This window comes from Pantherophis guttatus, chromosome 2, assembly GCF_059756535.1.
Source record: "Pantherophis guttatus breed Tessera chromosome 2, ASM5975653v1, whole genome shotgun sequence".
Lineage (NCBI taxonomy): Eukaryota > Metazoa > Chordata > Lepidosauria > Squamata > Colubridae > Pantherophis > Pantherophis guttatus.
In genome coordinates, this window is record NC_142064.1 from 146,381,358 (window position 1) to 146,399,240 (window position 17,883).

Here is a 17,883-nt window from a genome sequence, read left to right on the forward strand (position 1 = left end):
GCTTTCTCTGGCTTAACATAAAAAAAGATCACTATTGTCATTATTTTTATACTTCATTACTTTCTGTATGTTTTGTTTGATAAAATACTTGTCCAGTATTGCTAGAGAAAAGGTGCATTATTTATAGAAAACAAGATTTTAAGTTTTGAAGTATAACTAATATTCCTGTGCTATTTGCTGAGAATTCCTTCAGTGTGTTGGTAACAGTCGAGCAACTTCCTCTGTGGATAAGCAGAAGCATATAGTATATGTGGATTTGATTTTTCCCATTTGTTTACTGTAGATCATTGGAAATCTTGTTCCCTATTTCTGACTTGACATTCCTTAATATTGAAAGTTTGAAGTTGAGATGTCAATTGCTCTAGAGGTGATCTATATTTAATATTTTATGTACATGTGACAATTTCGCATTGTTACAAATATAGCTTCCTGATAATGCACTACATATTAAAAGAACAAAAATCTCTTTAAAAAAGATATATAAAGCTGCCCATTTTACATATCATAATGCTAGAAAGATATAACTATTAATAAAACAAATTTAAAACATAAAAACAACTTTTAAAAATCCTGATGCCCCTTTAGTGGGAAAAGGCAAGTCTCAGAGGCTTTTCAGGGACCAGGAGATTAGAGGCCTGCCAGACCTCAGGGGAAAGGATGTTTCAAAGGGCAGGAGCTGCTACCATGAAGTCACCCTGCCTAATCCCTTTAAATGGCAACAGATTTTTTAAATGTTTGCATATGTTTGCCACTGAATCTTAGGAGAATCTCATAGAGTTCCTACAAATGTATCAAGAGATTCTGAATGAACGAAGAACACCAAAGTCGGGGCTCAGTGCATTTATTTCATAAAGTAATCCAACATGAAGTGTGCCATGTTGGTAAAAAGTATTTTACCTCTGTTCAATTAAATAGATAAGTAGGTCCAGTTGCATAAATACTTCATTAAACAATTAGAGCTGATATGGACCAACACTGCTATACATAAGTCTCACAAACTCTGCCTTTTCCCACCATAGGGAAAAGGTCACCATAAAGGTTTCTAGAGGTACATCATAATTCACATAGAAGAATTTCTAAATGTCTCTGTAATGTCATTGATGGCTATTAACCTGGAAAAAATTATAAAGTCATTTCTAAGGTTCTGGGACTCCCAGACAGAGACACAGTGAACCTTCAAATCACTCCCAAGAGTGCTGCTTAAAATATCCAGGAAGTCACAGGGAAGCCAGAATAATATCCAGGAATTTGCAGAGCTCTCTTACTTTGACTCAAGTGTTGATACCTACACCAGCAGAAGACAGTTAGAGTAGGATTTTTGGGAAAATAAAAGGTAGACACTATTGCTTATGAAACTAGCTGTGGGAGACAATTGTTCCTGAATGATCTCTCTTTGCTCAATGATCCTGATTGCTTCCTTGGTTCATAGAGAACTTCTGGGAGAAAAAGCAGAAGTGACACTTAAAATCTTGATGGAGGAAGACCAGAAATAAATATTACAAGTAGTCCTTGTTTTATGACCTGTTGCTTAGTGACCATTCAGAATTATGTTGGAACCCCCACCTCCCAAAAGGTACTTATGACCAGATTTGAAGTTCCGATGGCCACTGCCCCTGATTATAACACGGTCACATTTTGAGAACTAATAGTTAGCCCACCTTTACTGCCATTTGTGACATCCTGCAGTCACATGACCGTGATTTACATTTTTGCCAGAAACCAGCATTTAATTCCAGTTCCTGACAAAAAACACCTATTGTTGATAATGGCTTATTTTATCAGGTGCAGCATTTGCTTAACGGCCGCTGCAAAAAAAAGTTGTAAAATTGGGCATAGTCACATGATGGCCAGCACAAGTTAGGACAGTAATTCCAGGCTCAGTTATTCTAAAGATCAAGGACTACCTGTATCAGTAACCTTTTCAGTTGAGATTCAGACATAATCATGAGATGGAAATTGCAATGGTTGCACTGAATGATAATGTTTGTACATCCCTTCTGGACTTATTATCTCTTATTTGCCTTAGATACCATCAGCTATGATATCTTTCTGGATCGTTTGTTTGGGTTGAGGTCACTATACTGCATTGATTCCAGTCCTTCCTCAGTCGACCAATGATTGTAGGTGGGAGTTGGTGGTCTCTCACAAGTACAATATCTGAGGTTTGGTTCTCTCTCCCCTCCTTTTAATACTTTCATGAAACCACCGAGGAGATCATTCATCATTGAAAGGTGAAGAATCATCAATACGCTGATGATAGCCAAATGTTTATGTATTTTGTAATTATCTTTGTACATTGCCAAAGAGATGCTTGATGGTAGTAATATGAAATCTAATAAATAAATATTAATAATTATCTTATCTTTCCCCAAAAAGTAGATAATTTCCGACTTCTGGAGGAATGTTTTGTGGCCAGAAAACTAAAGTAAATGTCAAAATAGAGCCAGCTTAGTGTTATGGTTAAGGTACTGGAACACAAATTCTAGTTCTCAGATATAAAAGCTACCTTAGTAGCTTGGGACAGTCACTCTCTCTTAGGCCAGCTCTCTTTACAATACTTTTTGTTGTAGAGGAAATAGGAATTGGGAGTATTACGTAGGCCACCTCGAGTTGTACGAAATAAAGGTGGGATATCAGTCCAATAAAAAATAAAAACGAAATGTTTTGAGCTATATCAGAATAGTTAAGCACTGCATTCTACAGTAAGACTTTTATAACAGTTGTCAAGCACATAAGCAATAGGTTTATACTGGGGATGGTTTACCCCTAATTTTACTGAACAATTTACCATCATTGAGGAAGCACACATTTTGTTTTGTTTCATGGGATTCTAGAGGAGAATATTGAACTATTTGTTCTTAGAATAGCTGAAATGCAGGTGGATCATACAATGAGATTATGACCCCAATATGAAAGCAAATCTACAAGAGGATGTATGAAGAACAGTTCAGGGTTTTGAAATAGCCAAAGCCTAGATCTAAGGCTATAGAAATATTGCAGTAGGACCTGAAAAAAACAGTTTATGCTAGAAGACCATAATATGTTTGGTTGTCATAATAACAGCTAAAAATGATGTAACCAGTTACTAAATCTGGGGGGGCGGGGGGGGGCTACTGTTCATGCTGGCACATTGCTGATGGATGACTTTGTTTTAGTTCTAAAAGGAGGAAGCATGTAATATTTGTGTTATATTGTGTTATCGTTTTCTGATCAGTAGGATCTACTTGAAACTCTGATAAAAGTTTTAGGGGAAAGGTTTATAAAACTTAAGAAATCTGAAGAGTGTGTGTGTGTGTTTGGAAATAAATGCCACCGAGTTCAGTGGACTGACTTCCAGTTAATAGGACATAGTGTTAAATTGATTGGTTTGGCAAGAATGCATGCAAAAAGGCAAGAAAAATATGCAGGTGGGAAGTTAAATGAGAGCTTGGAAATTATAAAACCTTTCTTTAAATTGTTCAGGAGAAGACTAGATTGTATTTTATCAGCAGTGTATTGGCATTCAGGACTCTAAAAGCCAAGATAGCCTAGCTGGTTTATTTTTTTGAAAACCACTTGATTTGCAAGTCTTCATGAGAAATTAATTTACATTTTTACGGGCTTTCTGTCATATGAGAATATATTTCTTGGATATCATTGGCTGATCTCAGAAAACTAAAAATTAAAAATTAATATTTCAATAGGAAATTTCCAGGAAAACCTAAAGTACTAGCCTAGACTGGGAAATTTAAAAAAAAATATTGAAAAGGCAAGATCAGGTGGTTCTTATATTATTGTCATGAGGATGATGTGGATGTATTCATTTAATTGCCAGGAGTCAGGCTCAGGGAAGAAAAACTTTATTGAGATTCATTATGTTAGTCAAGATTACATATCAGGTAATATAGCCATGCAAAACTTTGAAGGGGTGTTTTTTATGTATGAAGTTTAAGATTAGGCACTCTCTCAAAGGGTTAGGCTCCCCCAGCTTCTAAGAGTGAAATGGCCAGGTTGCTGTGACTTGCGCATCTGGGCATTTTCTTGCAGCAGTAGCTGGAATGCTTGTTTGGCTTTAGCAAATACTGTGGGACTGCTTGTAGTTGTCCTGAAGACACTATCTATCCCTAAACAACTTCAGTGTGCATTCACAGTCTTCAAGGCTGGATAACTTTGGTAAATAGCTCAGGCAAAGTGCGTTGAAGCCAATCAATCTATATTCAACTTTGGTTGGGAGGCAGTGAGAAACTTATCTGTAGTGCTTGCCAACCAGCGTTCCAGGTTGGGTGACTTTGCATGTACACAGCGCTGCCGGTGTACACATGCACAGAGCCTGCTGGAGCTACCTCTGTATATGATAGGCATCATCCAGGCTGTAAGGACTCTCCCACCCCTCCCACAGCATTGGCCCAAAGCATTTGAGCCCACCAAAATAATTTCATTGAGGTGAATTGGGTGGACTCCTCCCTTTTGCAAATTAAGCATGTCATCTCCACAGCCTGAATGGCTTTGTTTAAATGAATGTAATTTGTTTCTCACTAATCTCTTACCTAGTACAATCTCATCTCATTGGTCTCTTTTCCTTCTTTCTCTCTACTATTTCTCCATGCTTTTTTAAATTAATAAATGTTTTATTTTGGATTTTTTTATAGTGGAAAAGGTCATGTAAATGTAAGTTTAAATTTCTCTACCATATTAATGCTAAAAGCATCAAAGTGGGACCAGGAAATTTGGCAGCTCAAATCAAAATTAGAATAAAGACTGAAAGTTCTAGTTTTCTATTGCATTTAGCACACATCAATTTGTGTGTAACATGTTTACCAGTTAAATTTAACCCTTTCATCCTTGTAATAAAGGTGATTTGAAATATTAATCAAGAAATTGTATAATAGCTTCCTAATTTTTTAATTTCTTAAAAGTAAAAGATTGTAATTAACAAGAGGGTCTCTGTTAATGTAGATTTTTGTAGTAAAATAAGAACATAAACTGTACACTTTTAACTGTACAAAACTAATTAAAAGTTCTTTGTGGTCATTTTTCTATTCTCCTACTCTTAGTTTTAGTTTTAGTTGCATTCAAAAGCATGTAGCAGTCAGGTCCAAATTTTTGTTATTGCAAGGTGCATCATTCCCTTAATTTATGTTCTCTATGCTGACAAGAGTGAGCTAATGCAACTAAAAAATTTCTGTCTTATCCAGTTTTTTTGTCATCAGCCACCTCAATGGCATATTCATTTTTTTTAAAAAAAATTACAACTGAAAAAAGACAACCAACTGAGAAGAAGAAACAATATGCCACAATGATTGTCAAACAATGCTTTCTTTACATTATAACCCCTGGCTGAATGATTTTTGATAACTTGGTTTTATGACAAAACACTATATAGCTAGGACATCTGGAATGAAATAATTTGATAGTACTAGTCTACATGTTGATTTTAAAATAATAATTCTTTTCGTCCTCATTGTCTGTTAATTTTCCATCTCAGTTAACCAATGCTTCTAATTTATAGGATCATTAACAGGTTCTTCATCTATTGTCTCTCTCAATCAATTCAATAGGGTCTAGATAAAAGATGTGATCTGCATTTAAAGTGAATCTCCACATGTATTGACTACATGCAGGGGAGTTGAATTATATACATAATTTCTTTTGCTATGTCATGGTATTTGTGCATTGCATGACCCGTGATCGTGAAAAAAAAAAAGACAGATATTCAAGGAGTTACTGACAGGTGCTGGGCAGCATCCCCTCCACATGCCAAAAAGAAAAAAAAATTGCCTTTGAATTTGAAGTTCTGCTCACCTTTAATATATCCATCCTATGACTGCATGATCCTTTCTTTAATTACATCCTCAAATGCAAGACCAATAGTAATGGATTTATACGAGCCTTGTAAAATAGGTATGTACAATCCTTACAAACTAACACACTTCACTTATTCACCTTTTCTGCACTGATGATGTTGCCTAGCCTGGTAATGAAATGTTTGCAACCTACATATCTAAATCAGACAATTTTTAACAACATAACAGGGAAGTTATAAGTATAAAATATTTTCAAAAACATGGACTAATATTTGTCATGGTTAACCTGATCTGTACTAATATCTTTGGTAAATTAAATAACTGACAAAATTGAGCTCTAAGCCAACCACATAGAATATATTTTTAATTTTAAAATATTCAAATACTATAGAAAGGCTTTGTTGTGTTTTCGCCTGTACCTGAGATATGTCTCTTTCACTGTTCCACATGGCATTCCTTATATATGTTTCATCCTCTGATGTCTAGGTCAAAGAATGCTTTTCAACTACAGAATTAAATGCTGGGAGTTGCAGGTGTGCTCTTAACACATGGCTGTGACTTTTTTTGTGCCTCACTCCCCTGCTGATCCTGTTTGGAGCAAGCATAAACTTTTATCTGTGAAGGCCTTGGTATTTTGACACAGAGAGCTTTCAGAACTGCTGACTCTCAGAACTTTACCCTTTCACAAATCCAACACCTCAGACAATTTTGATCTTTTAAGCTTTCTGTTTTTCTTGGCTTATATTTTTGTCCTAAGTAGAAGGAATTTAGGAAATAAAAGAAGGAATAATGAAGGTAATATTCATAATATTCAACTTCCTGTATAATGAAATGTATTTGTGATTTAAGAGATCCGAATATATTGTTTTATAAATATGTATCTAATTCTTGTATAGCAAATATAGGTTGTACCATCATTTGTCTACTACATAGATAAATCTTTGTCCAACAAGCATTCAAAATTCTTAGGTTTAATGAATAGGGCCTATATGAAATAGCAAGTAAAGATGCTTTTTCAAATTGAGCTGAAATTGAATATTAATTATAGTGTCTTGCCATCTTGCCATCATTATGTAAGGAAATACTTTGATATTTCACATTTTAAAATCAAATTGTAATGTGAACTCATCAGTTGTCTGCATAGAAACAACCATGAGCTTCCTTAACGCGGTTCTCAAATACAGCTTCATTTCCAAATATCTTTGAGTTCTAGAAAAGATTATTTCAATGTAGATTCTTGTTCAGATACATAGAATTCTTGGTGAAGCATATTTTATGAAAGAATGGAAATAACTGGGTAGTATTTTACTTTCTCCTGCTCTTTAAATTAAGAGCTTTGTTTGACTGATCCTAAAAGAGGAAAGGTAGTCACATATGGGCATTTCGTGGAACAGAGTAGATATATCATAACAGCTTCTTGATTTTGCCTGTCCCATTGTTCATAGTGTATGTGCAGTGTGCAGTTCTTGATGAATATTTTGCAAAAGTATTATCTAGGGCCATAAAAGTGAGAGTAATCTATTTCATTAGATGCATATACTATAACTAATTTCTGTCACTGCAGTTCCACCTACATATTTACCATTGACTATTGTTCATATAGCTGATGCACACACACACGTAATAGTGTCCGCTAGGGAAAAGAGCAAGAACATATAAATATGTTGGGATGAATTTCAAAAAGATGGTGGGTGACAGCTGTGAGTCTGAGGATTAGAGTGTTTTGAAGAACAAAACTATCAGTTGCTGTCATTCACCCTCCGGATATGAAATTGGAAGCTAGCTACTCGTGAGTGTTTCATAACCTTTACCTTTTGGAGGTCAAGGCCATGCCATCATTAATCTACCATCGCCTGAAAGCCTGGAGGCTCTGCTTTTCATCCTATCATCCGTCATGCTGCAGTGGAGATAGAGGAATAGTGGCCAGAAGGGTTCCTTTTTATATATATGCCCTCCCATTGGCTTGTAAAATTCAATTCTTAATAATATCTTGTGGTTTTTTTAAAGGGCACCTGAAAAAAATTCATGGGCCAGAGCTCTTTTTTCCCCCTGCATTACCTGTAATTGCATATATTTGCAAAGTACACAACTGATATGTTGAAATTGATTTTGTACTGTTGATTTGATATCAACTTATTATGGGGAAGAACAACATTTATCTCAATGCTAACTAGAGCTTATTACTAAGAAATGAGCCAGTGAATTTCTAAATCTTAATCTTTTGAATAGAGAGAAAATAAGGTTGAGAGTGTAGAAAATAATAATTCTTTATGATTTACTACTGTATGATTATTTTACTGTATACTACCTTGTCATCATAAAGTTGGGAAGCCTTATAAATTTCTAAAAGAAATAATTCAGAACAAGCTATGCAAAACATTTATAAATTCTTACTGTTTATTTTTATGTTACATTTAGAATAATTCTTATATGGAGGAGAGTGAACTAATTTTATTATTATTATTTCTTTCAGTAGGCCTAGGCTTAATTGAAAGGATGCTTTATCATTTAGGTAGCTAAACTGAGACTCTCTGAATTATGCAATTTATGACAAGTAATTTCCCTAAATAACTTTTTATTAAATTTATGTATTCAGTAATTCTCTTTGCTATAAGAACTTGAATTAGAATTAGTAGTCCAGAGGTAACTCATGCTTTGTACTTTAATACAGGGGTCCCCAAACCCCTGGCTGCGGCCCACTTTCAGGCCCTGACCCATTCAGAACCAGGCCACGGAAGTGGTGAGTGAGCGCACATAGTTCCATTCGCGTCCACGGAACCATATCCTCTCCCCCCCCCCCCCCGGGGGACCACTGCTTTAATATATAAATCATTAACCATCTGGGAGGTCTTCTCTTTCAAAAGTTACTTGTACCAAGTAGTTTTACATTTCAAGCAATCATTGATAATTATAATTTATTCTCTGTGTTCTACAAGGTCAGTACTTACAGTACAGATAGCTGACTTAACTATAGAACAATCAGACACAACCAAAATAATGAACCTGATCAGGTAACATCAGCAATGCCAGTGGCTGTGAGGTTTACTTCCTGTTACTTCCTTTTATATACAATAGCTTGCCCTGCCTGTGTTGGTTGGGGTGTGATTTACTCTTTAGTTAGTTCCTTGATTAGAGTACTGTATTATTTTATGGATTGTTTGTAATAATAATAGCCTCTGCTGTCATTGTACATCATGTATACAACAAAATTGGTTAATTGTCTGGTGTTAATTCTGCTCATCTGTGTGTTGCCTGCTCAAAAGCCTAAAGAAGGACCAAACCATCATTATTCTTCAGCAGACACAAGCCAAATCACAGTTATCGTGGACAGATCATAATACAAAAGAGGCATAGAATTACTAGAAGACAAAGAAACCTATATGTAAACGCCAACCTAATACAGAAAGTAGATGGCCTGATGAAGAAAAACCTTAATAACCTAACCAAAAAAAAATCACAGCAGGCACCAACTAGCAATCAGAAGACATGATGGAAATTCTTAATTTTGTAATATATGGGCAGAGTCAACCATACTATAGCATCCTAGATTAAGCCAAATGCTACAGAATTTCTGGAAGCTTGGCAGTCAGTCAAATCAGTCATCAACAGACACATAGAGATAAACCACATTTATACATCGTTCAAAAGAAACAATAAAAAAGCTAACACCAAAATAAGCAGAGATTAACAGTATACGCTCACACTCTCTCTCTCTCTCTCTCTCTCTCTCTCTCTCTCTCTCTCTCTCTCTCCCCCCCCCCCTCCCTCTCATATACTTACTCATACATACAGAGAGAGTGAGTTTAATAACAGTTTTGTTGTTCTGATCTGAGGATCAGGTTAGTATGCTAAGGATTTACCGGTACTATAGAAATCATACATGCCTGCCTTATGTTGTGATAGTAGCTTGTAAAGTTTTGTTTCTTCTTGTCACTCATAATATAAATACTATATAATTAACAATCCAGCAAATCATAATAAAATCACATTATCTTTTCTGCCCAAAGGACTCTATGATGTATTTAAAATATTTAACATATTCTACTTTATATTATATAATAAAAAAGGATGCTATTCACTTGTATTCTGTGTTTTTCTCACTGGAAAGCTATATCCTAGCCGTGATGGGTAATAGAAAAATGTTGCTTTCATTAACTTTGAGAATTCAGGAAGTGTAACAATATTATTCATCTTCCATAGAATTTATGTAAATAATATGACTTTTTTTTTAATCTAGCAGAGTTTGATGTTCTACAACATCAGCTTGGAAACTGGGAGACCAGGAGTTCTAGTCCTGCCTTAGGGAGAAAGCCAGCTGTATGACCTTGGGACAGTCACTGTTTCCCAGTAGGAAATAGTAAACCACTTCTGAAACCAAGAAAAAATGTGGTAGGAACTGGTCCAGGCAGTCACCAGGTGTCAATGCTGACTTCTATACTGGCCCTTAACCATAATTAAGATTTAACACTGACTTGACATCACAAAAAAATCAGTATAAGTTCCAATCAATATAAACATGAAATTAATATTCCTGAATAAATTATTAGGGATGTGCAACATTTCAGATCTGTTTGGGCAGCAGTGCTTCAGAACACATTGGAACATTAGAGCAAACTTTGGTCTACTACTACCCTACTACTACCCTTCTAGCACTGATGATGTTGCCTTGATGGGTAATGAGAGGTCTGCAAGAAAACAACCAAGCTCAGAGAGCACCAAGGACCCCACAGTTCAGCCCTGAGCTATAAATACTCTTCTATAGTTTGTAAACAGTTGTATTTGTTTCCAAGATCATGTGGTGCAGCCAAAAAAAACCCCAACCTATACCAACTGTACCATCCTGGAAATGAGTGACTAGTTTAATGAGTTGGAGGATGGACTGCATTTGTGTCCCCCTCTGTTCTGAAACTTTTCTTCCCAATTGAATCCAAACCATTTTACAGCCTTCTTATGTATATTAGCCTTCTCTGTCATTCAAAGTCCTTGTGTTCCTGTGGAGATTCTTAAATATGTACATAAGGCTGTCTAGATGTTTTCTTTGTATTATTAGTACAACTTAGTAAAGGGTTTCTTAGTTAATTTACTATTATTTAAAGTATGTTTTGATCAGACACTCCCTCCCCTGCCCAAAATACCCCAACAATGCCAGCTCTTCCTGCTGACGTATGGTAAACACAGCAGATAGAGAAGATGATAAAAAAGGAAAATTGGGCACCAGTTCTTAAAATTATGTTGAATAATTTCAGCAGAAGTAATGAAATGGCACTATTTTTCATCCCTCCTCCTGTTGCCTAATGGAATTGCTATTGCTTGTTAAAAATGATGGATGAACCAAAGGCAGTAGGTCTTTCAGCAAAGTTGATGGAATGATTCTGCTTCATCTGTTTTGCTTCTCTGCAGTCATATCCTAATAGCTTACAGACAGCCAGTTTGGAGTAGTGGCCAAGCGACTCTGAGTTCTAGGCCTCCTTTAGGCATGAAAGCCAGTTGGATGGTATGGGCCAATCACTCACTCTCAGCCCAACCCACCTCACAGAGTTGTTCTGCGAAAAATCGGAGGCAAGGATTATAAAATACAGGTAGTCCATTTGTTCAGTGGCTGCTTGAAATTATGATAGTGCTGATGAAGGGACTAATGACCCATGCCTGAAATTATGGCTGTTACAGTGTCGCCATAATCATGTGATTGCAATTTGGGCTCTTGGCAACAAATGCACACTTAGTCTTTGCCAAACGCTCTGCAATGATGCAATTGCCGTTTACAATCTTCACTGTTAAGTTAATGGGGAAGCCAGCAATTGCCACCTGCCAAAAAGACTCCCTCTTTTCTCTAAGGGGGCTGGCTCTGAAAAACAGGTCCATCCCAAAATCCAAACAGATTTTTAACTGTTTCTCAATTAGTGTGGATGCAGATCTTCCATCCATCCATAGTTCCCTCATACGTTTCGTATATCTCTTGTCCTTTGCAGTAGCATTCTGTCAATTCTGGGTTTCTCTTGTCTCATCCATGAATGGTTTGTTCCAATAGCCCACTTCCTGTCAGGTTGTCCCAATTCTCCAACATTTGATGCAGACTTTGTTAATCTGGGCAATGTTCAAACCAGCAAGACTCTAGTAGTTTATGTCTGGTGAAAGGTTAGGAGGTCTCAGCCCAAGGACCATTACTGGTAAGGTAGGTACTGGCCAAGATTTGAAGCCCGAGCTCTTGACAAAGATGGCAGCTTTTATGTTGTCCTGAGAATGGTCTTAAGGTTCAGAAAAGCAGATTCCACTTTGATGCTAGGGAAAACCTTCTAAGGTGTGATAATCGTAGCAGAGAAACAAGAATCTAGGAAATTGTGTAGTTGAAGGGAGAGATCCTTGACTGCTGAAATCCCTGTCTCATATTTCATTATTAAGTTTCCATCAACTTTCAAGAATGTTTACTTTTCTCAGAAAATATTTTTTAAATAAAGAGGCTAAAGGTTGATTAATATACTTTACAATGCCAGTTGCCATACACATAATATAAATGTGCAGCTTTTCTAACACATTGATTTTTTTTAATAAAGAAAATGATGGAATAGCCTGGAGACTATGAATGCTAGGCTCTACCATATTTCGGGTTTCAGATTCCTATTAGAATAACTGGAATTGTTCTTCAAAGCTTTCTGCGTGAACAGTACAAGAAGAAAACATTAATATCACAAGCTTTAAGAAATGTATCATTTCAGAAGAAAGGTCAGCTTCCACCCCCACTTCTCATGCACAAATGCCCACGTGCACATTCAAGTGTGCCCCAGGGCTATGGCAAAGCTTGATAGATGCTGAGATAGAAGTGTTTTGATAGAGGTAATTTTCCTCAGATGGGTTTCAGTACCCCATGAATCAAAACCTGTCAGTGAGGAGCTAAGGATGGAGTGAAGTTTATTGTAACGTGTTTGTATCTGACACTAGTATGCTAGGGGGTCAAGTGAGGGAGATCATTAGAACCATGTTGATTTAGTAGGATTGTTACACACTTTCCCTTTAGGCAGTGAGTGAGGGTGGGGTGATTATAGGGGGTCACTAGAAAAATAAATAATAAGCTCACTACAGCCCCTTCTGTGCCCCATTATATATGTTCATTCATTTAAAGTTGTGGTTTGGCTATTTTTTTCTTAAATGTTCTTTCTGCTTTAACGATACAGACATGGTTACCATCCTTGACCTAAACAATGTGGTTTAGGAAGAATTAATGCTTCAATACTGTATTGAAATATATGTAAATTACATGTTTAGTTTTGATAAGCATTTTAATTACATTATGCATATTTTCCTTGTAGAGTTGGAAGTAACAGAAAACTGAATGTTGGTGGGTTGGTTATACCAGCAGATTAAACTTTGTGGCAGAAATATATTTTATTCATATATATTCATATATTTTAATGGCTGTACATACAGTAGCTTAGTAAAATAAATCAAAAAAGGATACCATATTTCACTTTTTATATCCATTTACAAGCAGACAGAAGAATGCTATATAAAACATCCCTTAGGAATGCCATTAAATACAGGCAGTGCCTTTACCCCTCCTTTGTTTCCTCTTTTTCCCTTTATTTTAAAGTACCCTATGTCTTTGTTAACTTAATAAGTTATCAAATAGAAGAAGAAAAACCCTTTAAGTAGGAAATATTGAAGTTAGATTTATATGTAAAGTCACAAGACCTTTGTCTGCATAAAACAGAGATCCACAACCTGAGACCAAGAATTGTATGTTTCTTCTCCAGGTTCCCTAAAACTTGTTATTGGAGATTAATTTTTTTAGCCATATTTTTTTAAAAAAATAGGTTGAAATGTAAATCAAAAGAAACCAAATTTTGTTTTCCTTTTCCCAGCAAATACTTACTAGTTTTCAGGATGCTCTCCCTGTCCCCACATACCAATCAACAATCCACTGTGTTTCCTGAAATCCTTTGGGATACATTGACTAGCATAATGAAATCAATTGTACATCTTTTTGCCCTATTTTAAAATTAAAATAAGAGTTTCTATTGTTTGGGCAGCTAGATAGTTTTTTTTTTTAAAAAAAACTAAATATAAAACATTTCATTATTCTTTTTGGCATTCTTAGCCAAACTATTATAGATCCCAAAATATTCTATGTCATATCTAGAAAGGCTAGCCTAGAGATCTGTCTACGTGGTCACTAAGCGTTGATGCTGACTTGACAGTACATAGTCAAATCAATTAATCTATGAAAGTTAAGTATTAAGGATATGCACACACAATAGAAAATACATTTTGTTTTAAAGCTGGGACAAATAACTTCAGTCTGGATTTTCAGCTGAATTATTCCAAGCAGAAATATCCTAACCCCAGAATATTTTGGTGGTTCCTGGTTTGGGCCAGAACAAAATCTGCAGGGGTTTTATAGGACAAGTAAGGCAAAACTGGTGTTTCACATATGTCTTTCCCATTGTTTTCCACTTGGGTTTTTCCTTTCTCTAACTTCTGTTAATCGCTGCCAGTATCCTTGAATTCAAACACAATATATCCAATGGGCTTCCAGCCACTTCCTTTCTCTACTTCCGTCTAGCTGTTCGTGTTCCCCTTGATTTCAAGTACGCCACATCTAATAGAGACATCACTTCCCAGTAGTTTCATTTCCCTTATCTCTCCTTGGTTGCTATTACTATTGAATTCAAGAGTGGTATATCCAATCTATTTCTCTCCCCACCTTTCCAGCTACTGCTTTTTCCTAATTCCACTTCAGTACTGCTGCTAACCTTGCTTACTTCCCACTGTTCCCCAATTCCAAAGCATTTGTGCCTAAAACATACTTGTTTCAGTTCTGTGCTTAAACCACATATGCATAATATTTCAGTCCAGATTTGGATCTCCCCCTCACTACTTAATAATTTTTCTAAGATTGGAAAATAAAATCTGATGAAGATGTTGACACAGAGTTAGGCAGGAGCCATTCCAAAGATATAAGTGTATAGAAAGGATTTATATCTGTTTATATTCACTGTTGATATTGTTTGAAGCTCATGAGAAATTGCTGGATTTTAATTAAAATTTTCAATTGTTACTATTGCTGTGGCTGATTAAGATGTTATAATTAACAAATTTGAGCTTAATTGCTGTAGTGTTGTTATTTAAGGAAATGGTCAACATAACAAAGACAATGCTGACCCTTGTTCATGATGTAATCAGCACAACTTTGCTGACAAAAGTTGCATAATATATCAGTGATGTGAGTGAGCTTATGAGCTAATTGGTTGATAAATTCGTTTTGAACTTTTTTTTATAAATAAAGCCAATTATCATTGCTTGGATGATTAAGTTCAATCAGAGAAGTCATTTGCATAGATGAAATATGAAACAAAGCAAGCCTTATATAGTTACCATAATCCTGATATTTCATCAACATTTAGTGATTTAGTGAAGACCTTGGCTGTGTTGATTAAGGAGCCACTCTGTGAAATAGGCGGTCATATAAGTTCGATCAATAATAAATACATAAAATTGTAATATAACCTAGCCAGTGACAAAGTTCAGATTCCATTTGTCAAGGTCCTTAATGGATACGGGAAGTTTTGCATTCAAGTGAGATTAATGATCCAAGCAAATAAAATTAAGCATTTTATGTGGTTACATTTCCATTTCCACCCTTTCCTTGACTCTGCTTACTTCTTAGCCCCTCATTACTAAATTATCAAATACATCAAATAGGAGAGGGAGAAGATTGAAAATACCCTGTATGAACTGGTGAGCAGAATTAGAGAAAGAAAGCAAAGTAATTGGACAATCTTGTAGAGCTGAAAATAGCACAAGAGAATTTATATGGCAAATGGATGACATAGAAGCTCTTAAAGGTTAATAGATGGCCTTGATTATTACTGTTAGGCCAAAGCCACAAGCATGGTTAAAGGTTAAAAGAATAAAAAGCCTCAGGCTTACAGGAAAATCAGCTGAAGAAATCCAAAGAACCCACACCAACTAGCATTTATTTGCTCACTCAGGATAGAAAATAATTGAAGCAGAATTTATGAAGGCAAGTTAAGTGCCATGCAAGTCATCTAATGCAAATGCTTTCATTAATGGCAGCAAATGGATTAAATTTAAAATATGACCTGCTCAGAAATAAATTTCAGGTGCACTATTTCTTTCATTCTAAGTATTACTTTCATGTCCTGAATATCTTAATGATTAGATTTTGTTCAGTAATTTCTAAGGTTCTGCAAGTTTTATTTGTATTGAAAAAAAAAATACATCCTCTATTTTAGGGAGGGTTTTTTTTCTGTAGTTCAAAATATTATTAAAAACACAATCTTAAAATGCACATTATGCTCTCCATTGCTGTATATAATTCCCAATCTTTAACAAAGTTCTAAAACACTTTAATCCTGCAAAGAAAATGATATGCTTTTAGCTTAAATTCTTAATTTTAAAGGAAAGAAAGACTATATTTTAAAAATTATTAGTTCATCGGTCAAACTATTATCAACTTCTTTGGTTTAATAGATGAGTAGTTTGGTCCTGCTGTTGCCTGTGGGTTAAAAGAAGCACAATATTAGGTGCTTGCAACATTCATTTCAATTTCTTCTTTTTTTTTTCTTTTTTGAAAATGCTAAAAGCTAGGCAAGAGGAATTCAGAAATATGACATACTGTACCTGTGTCCCACTAGCATTGTATTACATATCATTGTCTGTTTCTGGTAGCAACTGCCATTTTCATTGATTCTGGATTTAGCATAAAATTTTTAATTACTAGAAAGTCAATCAAAATAGAAGGAGCTTGATTATTCAACAACCCTGGCTGTTTCTGTGATCAACTTCTTATAATTGTATATTGTCTATATTGAGAATGATGTCTATTTAATGCATGCAATAACAGGTAGTTGTGAATATTCTTCTACCAATTATTTGAAACTCCAGGTAGCGAAATAAGATGATAGGAATTAAAATTATTCTATTGGCCTACATTCCAACGTGTTGCTCTCTTTCTATATAGTCTGAAGATGATGAAAAACTGAAAAAAAGAAAGGAGAGGTTTGGCATTGTTACAAGTTCAGCTGGAGCAGGAACTACAGAAGACACAGAGGTAACATTTTTTTATAACATTTTGGGAGCTGAGACTTTTTGTAATTGAAATAATGTCAGGTACTCCACAAGATGGCACTGTGTGACTTTTGTGCTTTTCTTTGTCCAGTCCCCATAGTCCCATTCAATTATTGTATACTAATTTAGATATAAATCATTTTGGATTATGACAGAAATTTTCTTCTCTCTCTCTCTCTCTCTCTCTCTCCCTCCCTCCCTCTCTCTCTCTCTTTAAAGATATTTTCATATTATTGCTCTGTGATAAGTTGGATAATTTTTGAAGAACATAATAGTTGGAGTTTTCTATCATTAATTTATACAATAGATATAAAACTTGGAATAGTTTAGTTTTATCTTGTATGTCTACCCTTCTGAGTTGTCCAGGATCACCCAGTTATCAACATAGTTGATTTCGACTTAGGGGCTGTAGATCCAGACTAATTTTCTATCCATTGTAGAGCTTAAAAAGTGCTTTTTAAAATGTGGGGTGTATGTATATCACATGGCATGCATGCAAGATTATTTTATTGTCTCTTCCACTGTTAGAAAAACGCTGCTACTGCTTTTATCTTTTTGTAAATTCTTGAAGACAGGCATCTGCCATTATGTTATCAGACCTATGATTACTTCCCAATATGATCTTTCTATTCCAAGTTTGCAGGGTTGTTGTTTTTTTTGGTTCAGCAACTTTGTTTTTGGTTGATTACACTATTAAAATGTAATCTCAACCACAAGTAGTTCTCTTGCTAAAGTTTAATTTCACTTACAGAAGGGAACAGTATTTGGATATTGGATTGAACACTGAGTGAGGAAGTTTATTTTCACTGGCACCTTCTGTGGGGTGCTTTTTGTTTTCCCTAGATGCAATGCAAGCATTGCTTCACAAAATGAAGTAACAGCTGTAGAATGATCTGCCTGTTCAGTTGGAGTGAAGGGGGTGGCTGGGCTGTAGTCTGAGGGATTCCATGCTTTTCTGTTAGGGCACTTAGTGAGTGTGCCTGAAACAAAAAGCTCTTTTTGTAGTATTGTATAT

The 17,883-nt window shown here is 35.5% G+C and overlaps 1 protein-coding gene across 1 annotated transcript in view; it reads left to right on the forward strand.

The window, feature by feature from the left end:
* SARNP (SAP domain containing ribonucleoprotein) overlaps window positions 1-17,883 on the forward strand; it is a 72,967-nt gene that overhangs the window by 53,466 nt on the left and 1,618 nt on the right. The window contains exon 10 of the mRNA XM_034412570.3: window positions 16,762-16,851. Coding sequence (XP_034268461.2) covers window positions 16,762-16,851 — 90 coding nt within the window. The remainder of the gene's footprint in view (window positions 1-16,761; window positions 16,852-17,883) is intronic.